Source organism: Myotis myotis, unplaced genomic scaffold (genome assembly GCF_014108235.1).
Source record: "Myotis myotis isolate mMyoMyo1 unplaced genomic scaffold, mMyoMyo1.p scaffold_m19_p_13, whole genome shotgun sequence".
Taxonomy (NCBI): Eukaryota; Metazoa; Chordata; class Mammalia; order Chiroptera; family Vespertilionidae; genus Myotis; species Myotis myotis.
The window spans coordinates 17,270,766-17,292,204 of record NW_023416317.1 but is presented as its reverse complement, the minus strand read 5'-3'; the positions used below and the strand labels follow the sequence as shown (position 1 = coordinate 17,292,204).

The 21,439-nt window shown below is 44.7% G+C and overlaps 1 protein-coding gene, 1 long non-coding RNA gene and 1 pseudogene across 5 annotated transcripts in view; 2 read left to right on the top strand and 1 right to left on the bottom strand.

Moving 5' to 3' along the window:
- CHDH (choline dehydrogenase) overlaps positions 1-21,439 on the bottom strand; it is a 32,307-nt gene that overhangs the window by 1,610 nt on the left and 9,258 nt on the right. For all 4 annotated transcript variants that reach the window (XM_036331894.1, XM_036331891.1, XM_036331892.1 and 1 more), the window contains exons 3-8: positions 6,774-7,520; positions 6,200-6,351; positions 5,455-5,584; positions 4,386-4,520; positions 1,382-1,524; positions 875-977 (exon numbers count right to left, since the gene is read on the bottom strand). In XM_036331894.1, the coding sequence (XP_036187787.1) occupies positions 875-977; positions 1,382-1,524; positions 4,386-4,520; positions 5,455-5,584; positions 6,200-6,351; positions 6,774-7,476 (1,366 nt within the window). In that variant the 5' untranslated portion in view covers positions 7,477-7,520. The remainder of the gene's footprint in view (positions 1-874; positions 978-1,381; positions 1,525-4,385; positions 4,521-5,454; positions 5,585-6,199; positions 6,352-6,773; positions 7,521-21,439) is intronic.
- On the top strand, positions 32-5,755 carry LOC118667979. Its single transcript, XR_004971473.1, has 5 exons — positions 32-443; positions 1,199-1,384; positions 1,615-1,735; positions 4,629-4,783; positions 5,416-5,755. It is a non-coding gene; the product is annotated as an uncharacterized LOC118667979 (long non-coding RNA).
- On the top strand, positions 11,519-13,200 carry LOC118668584 (annotated as a pseudogene).

Here is a 21,439-nt window from a genome sequence, read left to right as displayed (position 1 = left end):
GGCCGGGAGAGGCTCAGTCAGCTGCCCGAGGGGAGACCGGTCAGGACGCGAAGGTCCCGGCCACCAGGCTGCTTGGGGCCTATCCAGTTCCTGCCCTCCCCACAGGCGGTGACGTGCAACCAAGCAGAGTCCCATGAAGCCCAAACAGAGAACATGCGAGACGGACACAGCTTGCCTCAGAGGCCCCGGATGTGAATGGGGGATCTGGATTTGATCTGCATGTTAGGAATCAGACCTCACGCCTTGCCTCTGCCACCGCGTGGCTGTGAGGGCCCCACACGTTATTACTGGGCATAACCTGCCGGGTGGGGAGCCGTCATCTCTGCTGTGTGCAGAGAGGCAGGCCGGGGAATAGAATTCGCTTTTGAAGGATGTTCAGTCACAGCAGGAAAAGTGCTCTGTGAGCTGTGTGTACACAGCCAGGCCGCCGCCTTGAACCTCCGGTAGGTTGCTTTGAAAACTGCACATCTCTCCTCATGTGGTTACTTCAAGGGACCCCGGGCACCACATAGCAGGGTGTGCAAATGTACAGACTAGAACAGGGGTCCTCAAACGACGGTCCGCGGGCCACATGCGGCCTGCCGAAAACATTTATCCGGCCCGCCAGGTGTTTTTGCCGCCGCTGCCTGTCCTGCTTAGCAGCCGACTCGTCCGGGCCCGCAGTGCGCATGTGTGGAATGTCTGAGGGACAGTGAACTGGACCCCTGTTTAAAAAGTTTGAGGACCTCTGGCCTAGAATGATGGGGCGGAGGGAAGACAGAGAGTGACTTGTGTCTCAGAAAATGTGGTTCAGGAACAAACCCATAAAGGCAGTCGTTCAGACAGTGACCAGCAGGCGCAGGCCTGGGGCACACAAAGGTGGCTGGGGAGTTACCTGTGGACAAGTAGTTGGGTTGCAGCACAGGGTGGTCCTGGGGGTTGGCACTTCTCAGTTTGAGCCAGCCCACACTCGTGCCCCGCATGGTCCCCACATGCACCTAGGTGAATCCAGAGGGAGCAGTCACTTCCATCAGCCCCCCAACTCAGTTTAGAGAGGTCCCAGGTTTCCTGGGGGTGGGCCTCTACAGCCAAAGTCAATTAAAAGCAGCTATATTTTAGCATCTGCCTGCATCTTACCTGCCCACCCTCCACAGTGATTAAAAACAACCACCTTGATGAATCACTCCTGCCTCTATAACTGAATGGCCAAAATTTTCAGGAGCTGGCAAGCCCTGGGCAGAGTTGGTGCCATTGGTCCATTGCTAGTGCTCAGTACTAAGAGCATCTGCCCTAAGCTGAGACGTAATGAGCAGCTGCAGGGCGGGGCACAGGCTTGTGCACTCCCCACCCTGAAGGCCCCGCTGCAGGGGGGAAGATGGAAAAGATGAGACTGTCTGCTCACCTGGTAAGCCTCCTCCTGGGTGGGGACACGCCCGTGGTCAATCACTTGGGATGGCAGGAAGTGGAACTGGATGTCTGGGTGGGAGACCCCAGGCCGGCTCCTGATGAACCCACCTGTTTCCAGGTGGGCCGTGGCTCCATCCCCTGAGGATTGGCAGAGCAGTCAGTCAGAGCAGGGCATGTGGGCCGGCCTCAGGCCCCCGGTGCTCCTACCTGTCCTTCCTCTCCCCGCAGGTGGGATCACTGGCACCACAGCTTCCAATGTCAGCTGCCTGTCTACCTGTCGAGTCTTCAGCTTTGCCTCTCCCCCCAACTCCACCACTGAGACTGAACTGTGAGGCCTCGTGTCCCACAGGTAACCCTAACCTGGCCTGTCCTGTACTCCTCGTGACCGAGCCCTCTCCCCTCTAACCTCCCACCACGTGTTGCAGTCTCTGGCCCAACTAATGAGATGCCTAGTCCAGGCGCCTTTGCACGTACTCTTCCTGCCTCTCAGATCCCCTGGTCTTTCTCTCACAGAACTTAACATTGAGCATGGTTACACGATTCTTTCCATTGTCCCCATCCGAGTGCAAACTGCCGGAGGATACGTGCCTTCCTGGGACTTCTCATCCTCTAGCACTCAGTAAGTTTGTGAGGAACAGGTGCTGAGTGAATGAATAGGATTTCAAAGCACCATTTCCTGGCCAAACTCAGAGTTACGGAAATTCAGCATTTTCCATTTGTTTTTGGTTTTTTTCTACTTTTATTTTTCTTTAAATCGTTATTGTTGAGAGTATTACAGATGTTCCCCTCTATCCAGTTCCTCCCCTGCCCCAAGCCTTCACCGCCGTATTATCTGTGTCCGTAGGTAATGCATATATGCATATTAAGTTCTTTGGTTAATCTCCACTGCCCCAGATTTGTCAGTCTGCTCCCTGTTTCCATGCCTCTGAGTCTATTTTATTCATTAGATTCTTTGTTCATTTATTTTTCTTTTCAGACTCAATTGTTGAAAGATATGGATTTATCTTTTTTCTGCTTTTGCTGTTTTCCTCTCGCTGCTTTTAAGATTCTCTCTTTGTCTTTAACCCTTGGCAATTTAATTATGATGTGTCTTGGTGTGGGCCTCTTCGGGTTCCTCTTGGTTAGGACTCTCTGCACTTCCTGGACCTGTAAGTCTATTACTTCCACCAGGTAAGGGAAGTTTTCTGTCATTTTTTCAAATAGGTTACAGTATCTTGCTCTCTCTTATGCTTCCAGCGCCCCCATAAATGCGACTGATGGTACCTAGTAGTTTGCTTGCTTCCACTTCATTTAGTTTTTTTTCTGGAGATTTCTTCTGTTCTTTTATTTGTGACACGTTTCTTTGTCTCTGCATTTTGGCGGCTTCCCTGTGTTTGTTTCTATGTATTAGGTAAAGCTACTCTTCTCCTGGAACTGGCAGAGTGGCCTTGTCCAATAGGTGTCCTGTAGGGCCCAGTGGCTCAGCCTCCCGTCACCTGAGCTGGGCACCTTGTGCACACAGCCCACAAGGGGTGCACCTAGTCTTGTAGTTGAGTCTTAATTGCTGTTGGCCAACTGGCTGTGAGGATCAGCTGTGACTGCAGTGGGAGAGCTGCTGTGCAGGAGACAGCCCTATGGAGCAGGACTTGCTTCAGAGGGACTTTGGTGCTCACTGTGTGCCCGTGAGTGTGCTGCTTGTGGGTGTGTAGTTATAGCCTGGCATGGTCTGAAGCTGTCCAGTGGGTGCACTGGCTCTGGGGTCTCCCGAAAGGTGCAAAGTCAGCCGCTGCCTGGGGCCACCTTGCAAGAGCCACAGAGCGACCTACAGGTGGCCGCCACTTGTGTTGGGTCCGGAAGTGCCCAGGTGAGGCCACACTGTCTTGGGCCTCTTATGGATAGGTACTGGGCACGCTGACACCAGCTCTTGCTTGCTTGAGAGATTTTAGAAAAGTCTGATGCCTGAGCCAGGACAGACAGGCCATTCATATGGAAAAGCTGCTGCAAATTGGATGTGGCGGGGTCTCAGGGAATCACCAGGGCAGAACAAACGATGTTGGCTAAGCTGATGGAAACTCAGATATTACTGCCAGTCAGCTCTGCAACGGGAGGTCTTAGCACAGGAACAGTGACCCCTGCGAGCACCCCTGAGTTCTTGCTCAGAGACTAGGCAATCCAGTTCTTCCCCATAAGTCCCTGGCTCCCCAAGAGCTGCTGCCCCAGCACCAAGCTCAGATGGAGCAAGTCTGTGTAAGTTCATGTGCTGGCCCTTTAAGAGGAATTGCCTCCTTGTCACTCAGCCACAATCCCCGCTGGTTTTTACAGCCCAAAGTTACAGGGGGCTTCTCTTCCCAGCTCTGGAACCCTGGGCTGGGGGTCTGGTATGGGGCTGGGACCCCCTGCTCCTCACGGGAGACCTCTGCAGCTGAGCTATTCCCCCCAATTGAAAAAAGGCGCCACACATGGGTGTCAGACCAGCGTTCCGTGCCTCCGCCCCTCCTACCAGCCTCCCTGTGCTGTTTTCTTTACTTCTCTAGTTGCAGGACTTCCCTCGGCCGGCTTTCGGGCGGTTCTGAGTGGTGTTCTGTATTTCAGTTGTAATTCTGATGTGGCTGTGGGAGCGGCGAGTGCCACCTTTACCTATGCCACCATCGTGGTTCTCCTCTACTTTCTCCATTTGTTTTCTAACTAAGCAATGGGTGCTGGCTCTATAGTCCAGCACCAAGTGCCCTTTCTCCTGGCTCCTTGGCCACCTCATGGTGTCCAGCACACGGCCATCCCCGTCCATCTGCAGGGAAGAGCAGCACCTAGCCCTTGAGGAGTCTCCCCCAGGTCAGGCCCTGTGCTACTGAGTCTGGTCCTCACACCAGCCCATCAGGCAGGAACTGTGTATCCCATTTTTCAGATGGGAAAGCTGAGGCTCAAAGAGCTGAGGCCAATGGCAGAGCTCAGCTTCAAACCAGCAATCTGTGCCAGAGCCCTTGCTCAGCACCTCACGATGCCCACAGACCATGTCTACCAACCTGTGAACTGCCAGAGCCACTCCAGACCAATCCGGACCTTCCTCAGGGGCTTCTGCGCTGCGTGGAGGGTGATGGGACGGGTGCATGCCTGCTGGATGTATATCTCCAGGTGGTCTTGCAGGTTCTGACCAACTCCTGAAATAGGAGGGAGTGGTGAGGAGCAATGGCTACCAAGGGGAGCTTAGCTGACCTCTCAACATCCCCCTGGTTTTGAAAACTTCTCCCCTACCCATTTATCTGCAGGCCAGTTCCTGCTCAGGCGCCGGGTCACCTCCCAGGGACACCGTTCCGCACTCCTGGCCAAGTCCAGCCCTCTCCGATGTTGCCAAAGCCACCCATCCAGTTGCCTTCCTGCCAAGCAGCACCCTCCCTGAGGGCAGGGCCCACGTGTGCAGCAGGTACTGCTCAGGAAGCTGTCACTGAACGGCTGACAGCCCCAGCCTCACCCCTTGCCGGGGGAAGCAGGCCCCCTCATGCTGTGCAGACCTGCATGAGCTCATCCAAGCTCCAGGGGATGCTGGGCAGGTCACTCATGGCCCAGCACTTTCACAGACCCCTTAGGAGGAAGCCTCAATGCAGAACGGCCAGGCCTCTGGGAGCGTGGGTTATAAGAGAGGGCAAAAGGGACAGGCCCCAAAGGGCATCAAAGACAGTTTGTAAAATAAATTTCAGGCCTGGAGAACTGTCTTCATGTGAGAAGCATACCCAGGAGCACTGAGTTAGCATCTTTAACATCAGAGCAAGTGGGGAGGACTGAGGATGGAAAGCACAGAGGCCTGGACCCCTCAGCACAGAGCTGCCCTGGTGACCTGCTGAGCCTGGCCCAGGAGGCTTTACGGGCAGATGCTCCCTGCCACGGGGCCTCGCCTCTCAGTGGGATAGGATGGCCAGGGACGGGAGGAGAGCACCCAAAGACCTGGGGTCCCAGGGGACCTTCAGGCCCATGAGAAGTGGGACAGTTCTGAAAAGCACCGACTCCTGTCCCCTCCCCAGTCCATACTAATAAAATACAATAAACCGTTCTGTTTAGCAGAGACCCCCTCCAGGAGCAGTGGAGGAGGAAACTCACCTGGAAGGTGGCACACCACGGGGATGCCCAGCTTCTTGAGGTCATCTGCGTTGCCGACGCCAGAAAGCATGAGCAGCTGCGGGGAGTTGATGGCACCTCCACTCAGAATCACCTCCTTGCTGGCGTAAGCCTGGAAGAGGCAGCGGGCCCAGCAGGTCACACTTCCCTTCCCAAAGGCAGACAGAACCTGAGAGCGTGGCCTCGGCCTGGGAAGAGGATGCCCAGGGTGCTGTGTGAAAGCTCCCCACCTGTTCGGCTCTCGCAGGCACTCATAGATAAATAAATCATGATTATACTCAAATACTCAGCGACCGCCAGTTCGTAATGATGGTCTTAAAAACAGGACCGTGGGACTGAAATGAGAAACCGCATTCGAATGAGCGGTTTCCATAAAGCGAGCAGTGGGCTGCAGGACATCCTGGCACACTGCTAAGTGGGAAAAGCACGGTGCAGAAATACGGAGTATGAGCACAGTTACGGTTCTTATAACCTATCAACTTCCAAAGAGGTGTGGAAGGTACCGTGGGGAGCGGCAGACAGGCTCACAGGGTGCTTATCCGGGGCACAACAGGCTCTGCAGGTGCCTAAACTGGCCTCCACCCCCAGCTAAGCCCTGCGAACAACCTTTCAGGCCATTGCCACCCGCTGCCCACTCCCCACCACAGTGCCGATGGAGACAGAGCATGACGACTGCCCATTCCCGCCCGCCATCTGAGCTGCCTAGGCCTGGGGGTGCCTGGCTCACCCTGTGGCTCTGGCCGTTCTTGATGTACTCCACGCCCACTGCGCGGCTGCCTTCAAACAGCACCCTGCTCACAAACGTCCGGGTCTCGGCGGTGAGGTTGGGGCGGCTGAGTGCTGGGTGCAGGTACGCACAGGCTGCGCTCCAGCGCTTGCCTGCAGGACAGAGCGAGGATTTCAGGCACAGCCCCTCGCCCCTGCCCAGGGGGGGAGTGGGAAGGGGCTGGAGAAAGGGGGAATTTGTCTTTCCCTGACTGTGTAAGCTCTGCCTTCCAAGTACGGCTGAAACCAAAAGCCCCTGTCCACGGAAACCCATGTCCGCCTGGGCCCCCTGGGTGTCCTGTGCCTGCTTCCCCATCTGTAAGTCTCTGTTTGGCCAGAGAGCCGACTCCATTATCCACACCCTCAGGGGCCAGAGACCCAGAGGATGCCCACGGTGTCACGTCCCCTCCAGCTCAGACCAGCCCCGGGTGTCCACACTTACTGACCATGATGCGAGCAGTAGGGAGGGGCTGCAATAGTAAATTTTTTTTCTCCAAGGAAGAACCAGGGAGATGGGGGTGGGCACCTTACGCTACCTTTGTGGATGGTCATGTCCATCCAGCCGAAGCCTTCCTGCTGAAAGCCGTTCATGTCCTCGGTGAAGGGGTAGCCGGCCTGCTGTGCCGCCTCCAGGAATGCCCGGTGCAGCGGGTGGTTGGTCTTACCCCGCGACACATGCAGGGGGCCCTGGTCGCCGCGGTACCGGCTGGCACCCAGCTCGTGGCACTGCGCCTTGCGGAAGTAGGGCAGGCAGTGAGCGTAGTCCCAGTCCGTGGCACCTTGGCGGTGCCAGCGGTCGTAGTCCTCGGCGTGCCCGCGGATGTAGACCATGGCGTTGAGGGACGAGGAGCCTCCCCACACCCGGCCGCGCGGCCAGTACAGCACGCGGCCGTCCATGCCTGCCTGCGGCTCGGTGTGGTAGTACCAGTTGTACTTGTCATCGCACAGGTTGGCCACGAGGGCCGCAGGCATGTGGATCTTCCACAAGAGCCGCTTGCTCCCCGCATGCGTGTCCTTGGGCCCGGCCTCCAACAGCAGCACACGCTTATCAGGGTCCTCGGTGAGCCGTCCAGCCAGCACACAGCCCGCAGAGCCCGCACCCACCACCACGTGGCTGTACTCGTTTCCACTCCCGGAGGCCACACTGGCCAGAGCACGGAAGGCCAGCGGCCACTGCTGTCCCTGCACTCCCCAAGGGCTCAGGTGCCCTCGCCTCCAGCCGCGCAGGCCACACCACATGCTTCCAGTCCAAGTCCTCTATGTCCACAGAGGGTTCGCTTTTCCTACAACAGAAAAACAGGCCTTAAATGTTTTAATGCAGCATGCAGATGGTGCAGCACAGGGCCTCCGCAGGCTCACCAAGTAGTCTGCCCAGGGCTGGGTGGGACAGGCGTGGCTAGCATAGCCCTGCCCTGGGGACCCAGGAGGGAGCAGAGGTGCACACAGTTCTATCAGTACTGCAAGGTCTGTGCTAGGGCTGGGGCACAGGAGAGAGGCCTGTCCACAAACCTGGGGAGCCCCCAGAAAGGCTTCTCTGTGACGCCTGTGCATGAACCTGTAGCTGGGCAGGAGTCTGCCTACTGGAGAGCTGGGGAGGTAAGGGCTTTCCCGGCTTCCACTCATTCCTCATCCTTTCAAGACAGTTGCTGAGCCATTTCATCACTAGCAATACACAGAGAACAAGATACCTGCCCTCAAAACTGATGGTCTGGGGCCAGGGAGACAGATAAGACTTAAATAAGTAGCTGATAGAAAGTCGGAGTGAAGGGCTCTAGACTGTAGAGCTGAAAGCCTGTGACCTGAGGTTGCATGGCATACACTAGACAGCTTTTCATTGAGGTGGGATCAGAGCGACTATTTTCAAAGATCACTCTGGAGAATGCTAAAGTTCTAACAAACAAGCAATGTCAGTAGCTTTTGCAGGTTCCTTTCCCAGCATGCTCAGTGCAGAGGTAAAAAGAACCAGGTAGCCCACCAAGAACTCTTTGACACAAGAACTTCTGAGAAAGCCCCAACCATGAGGCCAGGGCACAAAAAGCCTGCCCGAGACTAGGGCTGCCACAGGAGCACTGAGAAACCTCAAGAAAACCCTGATAAATGCCCTGCCCCTCCAGGAGGCTGTACCAAGTACCAGCGGCGGCCTACCACTGGAGGCAGGCTAAGAGGTAAAGTACAGAGAAAGGCCTACTCCCACTGCCCCCTCCTGCAGGCACAGAGAAAGGGACACCAGGGCCTCCTGAAAGCCATGTCTGAAGCAGGAGCACTGAGAAGAACCTGCCAGCGCTCCAGGCCCCACACTAGCCCCAGGTGGCAGCAGCTCAACTTCCCACTAGGTTAACTCAGCTCTCCACACTAATGACCTGATAGGGTAAAAGGCATGCCCTTTTCCAGGTGAATTTTATCAAACATTCAAAAACGAACTAACACCAATCCTTCTCAAACTATTCCAAAACTATCAAGAGGAGCGAAGACTTCCAAGCTCATTGTGTGAGGCCAGTGTCATCCTAATTCCAAATCCAGATGAAGACACTACAAAGAAAGAAAATTAGAGGCCAATATCCCTGATGAACATAGATGCAAAAATTCTAAAAAAATATTAGCAAACTGCACCTAGCAACACATTAAAAAGATCAGCCCGTGCCAGTTTGGCTCAATGGATAGAGAGTCAGCCTGCGGACCCTTGGTCCCAGGCTCGATTCCGGTCAGGGGCACGTACCTTGGTTGCAGGCCCCTCCCCAGCCCTGGCCTAGTTAGGGTTCGTGTGGCATGCAACCAAACAATGTGTTTCTCTAACATCAATATTTCTGCCTTTCCCTCCCTCTAAAAATCAATGGAAAAATAGCCTCGGGTGAGGATTAAAAAAAAAATCATTATGATCAAGTGGGACTTATTCCTGGGATGCAAGGTTGGTGCAATGTCCACAAATCAATTAACATGTGACATCACATAAACAAAATTAAGGATAAAAAGCATATGATCATATCAATATATGCAGAAAAAGCATCTGACAAAATCCAGCACCCATTTATGATAAAAACTCTCAACAAAGTGGGAATATAGGGACCATATCTCAATATAATAAAGCCCACATATGACAAACCCACAGCTAACATCATACTCAATGCACAAAAAACTAAAAGTGTTTCCCTTAAGATCAGGAATAAGACAGGGATATCTGCTTTCACCATTCTTATTCAATATGGTACTGGAAGTCCTAGCCACAGCAGTTAAGAAGAAGAAATAAAAGGTATCCAAATTGGCAAGGAAGAAGTAAAATTGTCATTATTTGTAGATGACATGATACGGTATAAACATAACCCTAAAGATTCCATTAAAAAAACAAAACTAGAACTGATAAATTCAGTAAAGTAGCAGGTTACAAAGTTAATATCCAGAAATCACTTGCACTTTTATATACTAATAATGAATTATCAGAAAGGGAAACTAAAAATAAAAAATAAAAAAAATTCCATTTACCAGTATAATTGTATTTAAAAAAATACCTAAGAATAGCCATAGCTAGTTTGGCTCAGTGGATAGAGCAATCAGCCTGCAGACTGAAGGGTCCCAGGTTTGATTCTAATGAAGGACACATGGCTCGATTCCCAGTGGGGAGCATGCGGGAGGCAGCTGATCAATGATTCTTCCTCATCATTGATGTTTCTATCTCTCCCTCTCCCTTCCTCTCTGAAATCAATAAAAATATATTTTAAAACAAACAAAAATACTAAGAATAAGAAAATTATAAGACACTGAAGAAACTGAAGAAGATATAAGTAAATGGAAGCATATACTTGTGCTCATGGATAAGAAGAATTGCCATCATTAAAATGTTCATAACTACCCAAAGCAATCTATGGATTCAATGCAATTCCTATCAAAATAATGGCATATTTCACAGAACTAGAATAAATAATCCAAAAACTTATACAGAACCACAAAAGACCCCAAACAGCCACAGCAATCTTGAGAAAGAAGAACAAAGTATTACCCTACCTGATATCAAACTATACTACAAGGGTATTGTTATCAAAACAGGATGGTACTGGCATAAAAACAGACACATAGCTCAATGGAACAGAATAGAGAGCCCCGAAATAAACCCACACTTATATGGCCAATTAATAGTTGACAAAGTAGGTAAGAACGTACAATGGGGAAAAGACAGTCTATTCAATAAATGGTGTTACAAAAATTGGACAGCAACAGGCAAAAAATAAAACTAGACCACCTTCTTACACCATAGATAAGAATAAACTCAAAATGGATTAAAGACTTAAATATAAGACTTGAAACCAGAAAAAATAGGCAGCAAAATCTCTGACATTTCTCTTGTAATTTTTTTTTTTCTGATATATCTCCCCGGCAAGGAAAGAGAAGAAAAAAAATAAACAAGTGGGACTATATCAAACTAAAAAGTTTTTGAACAGTAAAGGAAATCGTCAACAAAATGAAAAGACAACCCACTGAATGGGAGAACATATTTGCCAATGATACATCTGTTAAGGGATTAATATGCAAAATGTATAAAGAACTCATACAACTAAAATCCAATTAAAATATGCGCAAAGGACCTGAATAGATGCTCCTCCAAAAAGGACATACAGATGTCCAGTAGACATATGAAAAGATGCTCAATGTCACTCATCATCAGAGAGATGCAAATTAAAACCACAATGAGATAGCACCGCACACCTGTCAGAATAGCCACCATCAATACATCCACAAACAAGTGTCGGAGAGGATGTGGAGAAATGGGAACCCTTGTGCACTACAGGTGGGAATGCAGATTGGTGCAGCCACTATGGGACACAGTAGGAAATTTCCTCAAAAAACTAAAACTGCCTTATGATCCAGTGATTAAACTTCTGGACATATATCCAAAGAAACCCAAAACACTAATTTGAAAGAATTTATGCACCCTTATGATTCATTGCAGCAGGTTATTTACAATAGCCAAGATATGGAAGCAACCCAAGTGCCCATCAATAGAGGAGTGGGTAAAAGAACTGTGATACACATACACACACACACACACACACAATGGAATATTACTCAGCCATAAAAAAGAATGAAATCTTCCCATTTGCAACAGCATGGATGGACCTAGAGAGTATTATGCTAAGTGAAATAAATTAGTCGGAGAAAGACAAATACCATATGATTTCACTTTTATGTAAAATCTAAAGGACAATATAAATGAACCAGAACAGAAATAGACTCATAGACACAGAGACCAGGTTGATGGTTGCCAGAGGGGAAGGGGGGAATAGGGAACTGCATGAAAAAGGTGAAGGGTTTTAGAAATTCAGATTGATAGTTATAAAATAGTCATGGGGATGTGAAGTACAGCATAGGGGATGTAGTCAATAATACTGTAATAACTATATATGATGCCAGGTGAGAAATATCAGGGAAACACTTTGTAAAATATATAGTTGTCTAGTCTAGCCACTAGGCTGTACATTTGAAACTAAAAAAAAATAATGGCAGAATAAACTAAAAAGAGATGGGACAAATAAAGAACCAATAATAAAACGGTAGATTTAAATCCAACCATATCAATAACTGCATTAAGTGGAAATAATCTAAATATTCCAATTAAAGTGCAGAGACTGTCAAATGAGACTTTAAAAAGCAAGGCTCAAATATATGTTGTGCACACACACAAAAAAACCCACTTTAAAAATAAAGACATGTAATAAATATGAAAGTTGAAAAAAAGATGCACCACAGAAGCACTACACAAATAAGAGTTAAAGTGACAATATTAGCTCTAGACTTCAGTACAAAGAACATTAGCAGGGTTTAGAAGACATCTAAAAATGATAAAGGAGACAATTTATCCTAAGGCAAAACACTTCTAAATATGTATGTGTGCAATAGAACTCCAAAATCATGAAGCAAAAATTAGATACCAATGAAAGGAGAAATGAATAAATACATAATTACACTTGGAGACTTCAATACTCCCCTCATAGTAATAGATAAAACATCGAGGGATATGCTCATTAGATCACTCCTTTCTGCTGGTGGACACTGCCGAGTACGCAATAAGCATCCTTAGAGTATCCCTATCACATCTAAGTCACAGTCTCCCGAGGAGTCCGGACAGCTGCAGAGGCTCTTTACTGGAGGTTTGAGCTTTGAGAATCTGAGGAGCCATATTCAGCAGTGGGGACCACTCACAGACCGTGGTGAAGGGAGATCTAAACACCAAGCACTCCAGAGCTTTGGGCTTGTACGTGTGCCACTGCGGAGGAGGTGGATGCAGCCATGAATGCAAGGCCACACAAGGTAGACGGAAGAGCTGTGGAACCAAAGAGGGCTGTCTCAAGAGGAGATTCTCAAAGACCTGGTGCCCACTTACCTGCGGAAAAGATTAACAGTGGTATTAAAGAAGACACTTAAGAACATCACTTAAGAGATTATTTTGAGCAGTAAGGGAAAACTGAAGTGATTGAAATCATGACTGACTGAGGCAGTGACAAGAAGAAAGGCTTTGCTTTTGTAACCTTTGATGACCGTGACTCTGTAGACAAAATTGTCATTCAGAAATACCCTACTATGAATGGCCACCGCTGTGAAGTAAGGAGAGCCCTGTCTAAGCCAGAGATGGCTAGTGCGTCGTCCAGCCAAAGAGGCTGAAGTGGTTCTGGAAACTTCGAAGGTGGTCACGGAGATGGTTTTGGTGGGCATGACAACCTTGATCGTGGAGGAAACTTTCGTGGTGGAGGTGGCTTTGGTGCAGCTGTGGTGGTGGTGGATATGGTTGGTGGCAGTGGGGATGGCTATCATGGCTTTGGTAATGGTGGAAGCAATTCTGGACATGGTGGAAGCTACAATGATTTTGGCAATTACAACAACCCATCTTCAACTTTTGGATCCGTGGAAGGAGAAAATTTTGGAGGCAGAGAAGTTCTGTCTCCTGTGGTGGTGGAGACCAATACTTTGCCAAACTGAAACCAAGGTGGCTATGGTGGTTCCAGCAGCAGCAGTAGCTAAGGCAGTGGCAGAAGGTTTTAATTACCGCCAGGAAACAAAGCCTAGTAAGACAGCAGAGCGAGAAAAGTGACAGGGAAACTACAGGTTACAATAGATTTGTGAACTCAGCCAAGCACAGTGGTGACAGGACCTAACAGCTACAAAGAAGACATGTTTTAGACAATACTGAAGTGTATGAGCAAAAAACTCGAGCACTTTATTTGTGACTAACTGTATAACCGGTTATTTCTGTTTTCGTTCTGTGGGAAATGTAAAGCATTCCAACAAAAGGTTTTAATGTAGAATTTTTGTACCCATGTTGTTGATTGCTAAATGTCTTTTTAAAAAACCCATCTAGATGAAAAAATCAGTAAGAATATAGAAGATTTGAACAGCATTATGAACTAATCTGACAACTAATCAACAGTTATTACTGAACAACAGCAGAATACATGTTTAGTGCAAATGTATATCACCAAACAGTCCTTATTCTGGGCCATAATACAAATCTCAACAAATTTAAAAGAACTGAAATGAAACAAAGTGTTTTCGCTGACCACCAAATATTTGATTTAGAAATAAATAATAAAAGTATTTCTAAAAATCCCTAAATAGTAAAATTTAAATACACTTGTAAATAACCTGAGTCAAGGAAGAAATCACTACAGAAATTAGCAAATTTTTATGGGTTTTTTTCAACATTAGCTAGATTTTTTTTAAGCAACTGATTATCCCTATTTAAGAAATAAAAATTTTAGAGAGAGAAAGGAAGAGAGGGAGAGAGAGAGAGACAGCAATTGGTTGCCTCCTGCACATGCCTGACCAGGGATCAAACCCACAACTGAGTGTGTGCCCTGACCAGGATTAAACCTGCCACCTTTTGGTGTAAGAGACAACCCTCCAACCAACAGAGCCACACTGGACAGAGTGCAAATTTTTGAACTGAATGAAAATGAAAACACAGCAGACCAAAATGTTGAATACAGGGAATGCAATGCTTTGAGGGAAATATATAGCATTAAAATGCTTATATTAGTAAGTCAGAACTCAAATTGATGATCTATATTTTTATCTTTAAGTAACTAGAAAAAAATAAAGTCAATCTCACAGTAATTAGAAGAAAATAATAAACATAATGGCAGAAATCAATAAAATTGAAAACAAATTTAAAAATAAAAACTTAATAAAACCAAACTATTGTTCTTTAAAACAATAAAATTAATAAATCCCTTCCCAAAGAAGAGAGATAACACAAATTACCAGCATCAGCAATGAAAGAGAGGATATTATTCCATATTCTACAGTATAAGAAATATTATGACAACTTTACCCCAATAAATTTGATAAATAAGATAATACGCATACATTTCTTGAAAGATAGATTATCAAAGCTCACTCAAGAAAAACTATATAACCTAATTAGCTATATACATCTCTTAAAAAAATAGCGTTCATAATTTAAATTCTTCCCACAAAGAAAACTCTAAACTTCATTGGTAAAATTTATCACACACTAACGATGGAATAATACAAATTTTATAGAAAACAGAATAGTAGAGAACACTCCCCAACTCACTTAATAAATGCAGCATTATCTTGTTACCAAACTAGACAAAGCTTTTACAAGAAAAGGAAACTATAGACTAATATCCATCATGAACAAAGATGCAAATCTCTTTAACAAAGTTTTAGCAAATAATATCCAGCAACATACAAAAAGCATGCATTGTAACCCACTGGAGTTTATCCCAGGAATGCAAGGTTGGTTCAACATTTGACAATCAATCTTTGTATTTCATCACTAGAGGCCCTGGGGTCTATCGGCCTGGCCTGTGGGACTGGGCCGAAACCAGCTCTCTGATATCCCCCAAAGGGTCCTGGATTGGGAGAGGGAGCAGGCCAGGCTGAGGAAACGCCACTGGTGCACGATTGGGGCCAGGGAGGGACGTGGGAGGGCTCCAGGGCATGTCTGGCCCAACTCACTCAGTCCCAATTGGCCAGACCCCAGCAGCAAGCTAACCTAGCAGTTGAAGCATCTGCCCCCTGGTGGTCAGTGCACGTCATAGCGAGCAGTTGAGCGGCCTTAGCATATCATTAGCATATTATGCTTTGATTGGTTGAACAGCTGACTGTACAACCGGACACTTAGCATATTAAGCTTTTATTATATAGGATTATATAGGATATTAATAATCCAAAAAAGAAAAAAACACATGATCATCTTATTTAATGCATAAATCATTTAGCAATATTCAAAATCTATAAAATCTTTGTGTTACTTAAGGAATGAAAGAGAACTTCCTGATAAAGGGCATCTATGAAATACCTATAGCTAACTCTGTACTAAATGGTGAAAGACTGAAAACTTTCCCCTTGAGATCAGGAACAAGGGAAGAATGTTCATTTTCACCACTTTTATTTAACCTTGTATGAAGGTTCTAAACTAGGAATTTAAGTTTAAGTAGTTAGTTAGTTAAAATAAAAAGCATACCAATTGGAAAGAAAGAATTATAAACGTCCTTATTTGTAGACATGATTATCTACATAGAAATTCCCAAGGAATTCTTTTAAAAAGCTACTGGAATAAGTGAATTTAGCACAGTCATAAGGTACAAGTTAAACACACGAAAGTCAACTGTATTTTTTATATGCTCTTAATGAACAACTGAACACTTAAATGTAATAAAGAAGTCTGCATCCATTTTTGATGTTCGACCACTGACAGCTTTCAAACCCCATTCCTCACTCTGGCTCCATATTGGGCAAGTCAATAAGAAAGTCCTGGCATTCCTGCCCTGGCTGTCAGTGGGGAAGTTTAAATTATGCAAATCAAACCTACATATGGGAATCATCACATTAGTGCTATTTTTCAAACATAACAAAAATCAGAGCTACTTGTCCCTCTCTTCACTCAAGACATCCCAGACCAAAATGGGTACCTCCCTGCCCTGCTCTCCCCAGGAGGCCCCATTCTGAGAGTAATTAATAGCCTCTTAGTACATGTATGTTGCATCAGTCTCAATATTTAAACATATTTTGAGTGGTGGTGGGTTTGGTCCCACCCCACCCTCTGTGGGGCAACCACAAAATAAAACAATACCAATTTCAAGAGCATCAGAAAATATGAAACACTTAGGAATAAACTTAACAAAATATGTGTAAGACCTAAACACTAAAAACTACAAACATGGTTGATAGAAATTAAAGATGGCCTAAATAGAGAGAGATACCATGAATAGGAAGATCTAATATTGTGATGTCATTATTCCCCTAAAGTGATTGACAGGTTTGATGCAGTGCCAATCAAAGCTCAGCAGGATGTTTTGGGTTTGTTGTCTGGTTGTTGGTGTCTTTTTTGTAGAAATTGACATGCTGACTTCAAAATGTATATAGAGGTACAAACGATATAGAAAAAGTACAGTCAATCAAAAAACCCACACACAACAGTGATAGCACTTCACATCAACATGGGTGAATCCTAAAAGTATATTCAAACATAAAAAGCAATCTACAGGATGGTATCACCTGAATGAAACCTTTGTATAAAGTTTTAAAACATGCAATTCATATATGTGTCAAACATCAGAACCCAAAAATATATGAAGCAAACATTGACAGATTTAAAGGAAGAAAAACAGTTCTACTGCAATAAATGGAGACTTCTGTACTCAAATTCAATAATGGATAGATTAACCAGAGAGAACATCAATAAGGAAATAGAGGACTTGAATAACACTACAAACCAATTGTATCTTACACATAAAACACTCCACCCAACAGCAGCAAAATAGACATATTTTTTCTCAAGCGCACATGGAATATTCTCTAGGACACACTATATGTTAGGCCATAAAACAAATATTAATGAATCCTTCAAAGATTGAAATCACATAAAGTATAATTTCTAATCATATGGAAGGAAATCAATATCAGAAGGAAAACTGAAAATGTCACAAATATGTGGAAGTTAAACAATATACTCTTAAACAATCAATGTGTCAAAGATAAAAATCACAAAGAAAATCAGAAAATACCTTGAGTCAAATGAAAACAAAAGCACAACATACCAAAACTTGGGAGATGCAGCAAAAGCAGGGCTAAGAGGGAAACATAGCTGTAAATGCACCCACTGAAAAAGAAGAAAGTTTTCAAATAATACCCCAACTTTACATCTTAAGAAAGTAGAAAAAGAAGAGCAAACTAAACCCAAAGCTAGCAGAAGAAAGGGAATAAAGTAGAGATAAATGAAATTAAGAACAGAAAAGTAATAGAGAAAATCAAGCCAAAAATTGGTTCTTAAAAAAGCTGACAAATATTTAGGTAGACTGAGAGAGTAAAATCAGAAATGAAAGTAGAAACATCATTTTTTTTTTTATTTTACAGAAATTAGTAAAATCAACAATGAAAGTAGAAACATCACTATTGATCTTATAGAAATAAAAAGGATCATAAGAGTACTATAAACAATTTGTACCAACAAATTGCATAACCTAGAGGGAATGGACAAATTCCCAGAAATACACCATCTACCAAAATTGAATCATGAAGAAATATAAAGTACAAATAAATCTATAACTAGTAAGGAGGATAGAATCAGTAATCAAAAACCTCCCAACAAAGAAACAGCCTGGACACAATGGCTTCACTCATGAATTCTCCCAAACATCTAAAGAAAAAGTAACATCAATCCTTCTCACTTTCTCCCCAAAAATTGAAGAAGAGGAAAAATTTCCTAACTCATTACATGAGACTAGTATTACCTAGATACCAAAGTCATACTAAAGACACTAACAAGAAAACTACAGACCAATCTCTCTTGTGAATCTTGATGCAAAACTTCATCAGCATATTAAAAAGGATTATGCACCATGACCAAGTAGGATTTATTCTAGTACTTCAAAGATGGTTCAACCTATGAAAATCAATCAGTGTGATATACCACATTAAGAGAATGAAGGAATAAAAACCACATAAACATCTCAATTGATGCAGAAAAGCATTTGATAAAATTCAGCACTTTCATGATTAAAAACAAACAGTAAAGTAGGAACAGGAAGAAATTCCCTCAACATGACAAAGGCCATATGTGAAAAACCCTCAGCTAACATCACACACAATGGTGAAAGAATGAAATTTTCACTCTAATATTGGGAACAAGACAAGGGTGCCCTCTTTTGCCATTTTTACTCAATATAGTTCTGGAAGTTCTAGCCAGAGCAATTAGACACGAAAAAGAAATAAAGTCATCAAAAGTTTAAAGAAAGCCCTAGACTAGTGATGGCGAACCTTTTGAGCTCGGCGTGTCAGCATTTTGAAAAACCCTAACTTAACTCTGGTGCCGTGTCACATATAGAAATTTTTTGATATTTGCAACCATAGTAAAACAAAGATTTATATTTTTGATACTTATTTTATATATTAAATGCCATTTAACAAAGAAAAATCAATCAAAAAAATGAGTTCGTGTATCATAGGTTCACCATCACTGCCCTAGACGGTTTTGCTCAGTAGTTAGAGCATCGGCCCGCAGGCTGAAGGGTCCTGGGTTTGATTCTGGTCAAGGGCACGTACCTCGGTTGCAGGCTTAATTCCCGGACCTGGTCGAGGTGCATGTGGGAGGCAACCAATCGATGTGTCTCTCTCACATGGATGTTTCTCTCTCTGTCTCTCTCCTCCCTTCCACTCTCTCTAAAAATCAATGGAAAAAATATCCTCGGGTAAGGATTAACAAACAAACAAAGTTTAAAGAAAGAAGTAAAATTATCTGTTTATAAATGACATAATATTTAGAAAACCTTAAAAGATTGCACGCACATTAAAAACTGGTATAGCTAATAAGCAAATGCAGCAAAGTTGCAGGATACAAAATCAACACACAAAAATCAGCTACATTTCTATACACTAAAAATGAACAATCTAAGAAAGAAATTAAGGGGGGATTCCATTTATAATAGCATCAGAAAGAATAAAATACTTAGAAATAAATTTAACCAATGAATTAAAAGACTTGACACTGAGAACACAAAACATAGCTGACAGAATTTAAAGAAGACATAAAGAAATGGAAAAACATCCCATGTTCATGGGTTGGAAAACTTAATATTGTTAAAATGCCATTATTACCCAAAGCACTATAGAGATTCAATGTAGCAACCCCAACAGTGTTTTTGTTTGTTTATTTGTTTTGCAGTAATAGAGAAACCCATTCTGAAATTCATATGGAATCTGAAAGGACTCCAAGTAGCCAAAACAGTCTTGGAAAAAAAACAAAGCTGAAGGACTCAACTTCATGATTTCAAAACTTACTACACAGGAATAGTAATCAAAACAGTATGATGGTGGTGTAAGGACAGACATGCAGACCAATGGAATAGAGGGCCCGGAAATAAACCCTTGCATAGATGGTTAATAAGTTTTTTTTTAATTTTTTTATTGATTGATTTGAGAGAGAGAGAGAGATAGGAAGGGAAAGAGAAAAGGAGGGAGGGAAGGAGAGAGGGAGGGAGGGAGACCTATTTGTTGTTCCACTTACTTATGCACTCACTGGTTGCTTCTTTCATGTGCCCTGACTAGAGATCAAACCCACAACCTTGGCATATCAGGAGGTATCTTAACCAACTGAGCTACCTGGCCAGGGCAATGATTAATAGATTTTTTATGAGGGTGCCAAGACTATTCAATGGAAAAAAGACAATCTTTTAAGCAAATGGTGCTGGGAAAACTGATATTCATATGCAAAAGCATAAATGTGGACTCTCACCTTATGCCATACACAAAAATTAAAATAGATCAAAGATCTAAATGTAAGAACTAAAATGATAAAACCCTTATATGGAAACATAGGGTAAAATCAATATTTTTTATTGATTTCAGAGAGGAAGGGAGAGGGAGAAAGAGATAGAAACATCAATGATGAGAGGGAAGCATTGATCAGCTGCTTCCTGCATGCCCCACACTGGGGATTGAGCCTGTAACCCGAGCATGTGCCCTAACCAGGAATTGAACTGTGACCTCTGGTTCATAGGTCAACACTCAACCACTGAGCCATGCCGGCCCAGCCATCGGGTAAAATCTTTATGACACTGAATTTGGTGATGATTTATTGGATAAATAAATCCAAAAGCACAGGCAACAAAAGAAAAAACAAACAGATAAATTGGACTTCATCAAAATTAAAAACATTTGTGCGTCAAAGGCCCTCATCCAGAGAGTGAAACGAGAACCCAAAGAATAGAAGAAAATATTTGCAAATCAAATATCTGATAAGGGATTAATATCTAGAATACAGAAACAACTCCTACCACTCAACAAAAAGCAAGCAACTCAACACAAAAACGAGCCAGTAACTGGAACAGACATTTCTCCAAAGACATGCAAATGACCAGTAATCATATAAATATATGCTTAACATCCCTAATACAAGTTAAAACCACAGTGAGACATGGCCTCACACCCATTAGGATGGCTATAATTTAAAAAAAAAAAAACGGAAAATAACAAGTGTTGACAAGAAGTAGAGAAAATGGAACCCTGTTCACTGTTGATAGCAATGTAAAATGGCACAGACACTGAAGAAAACAATATGTTGGTTCCTCAAAAAGTTAAACATAGAATTACCATAGGATCCAGCAATTCCAGTCCTAGGTATATACCCAAAAGAACTGAAAGCAGCGACTCAAACAAATACTTATACACTCATCTTTTTAGCAACACTATTCAAAATAGCTAAAAGGTGGAAATAATGCAAATGTCCATCAGCAGGTGACATGGAATATAATTCAGCCTGAAAAAGTAACTAAATTCTGCCCTTCAGAAGCCAGGACCTGGGCTGCAGGGAGCTGAGGAGTCCTTCAGGCTCCTGGAGCACTGGGCCCACAGGGTTGGGACGTGGCAGGATCTACACATACTCCCTGTGCACAGTGGGAATAAGGGGATGGGTGGGGCTGAGGAGGGGGGCTGCTACCCAAAGGAACCTCCTTGGGAACAGGGACCCCTTCACCTCTAGTGCAGTGCTCCCTCAGGCTCCCATACCGGGTGGGTGGGCAGACTGACCAATGGGGGTGGGGAAACGGAGGTGGCAGGAGTCGCAGGGAAACAGCCCTTTCCATTTTCCTGAGCAGGGAAGGAGCCCCCTGGCATTGGCTGTGTGGAAAGTGAGGGGTGGGGTAGGACGTATGGGACCAGAGAAAGATAGGAAAGCATGTGTGTTCATTTGAGT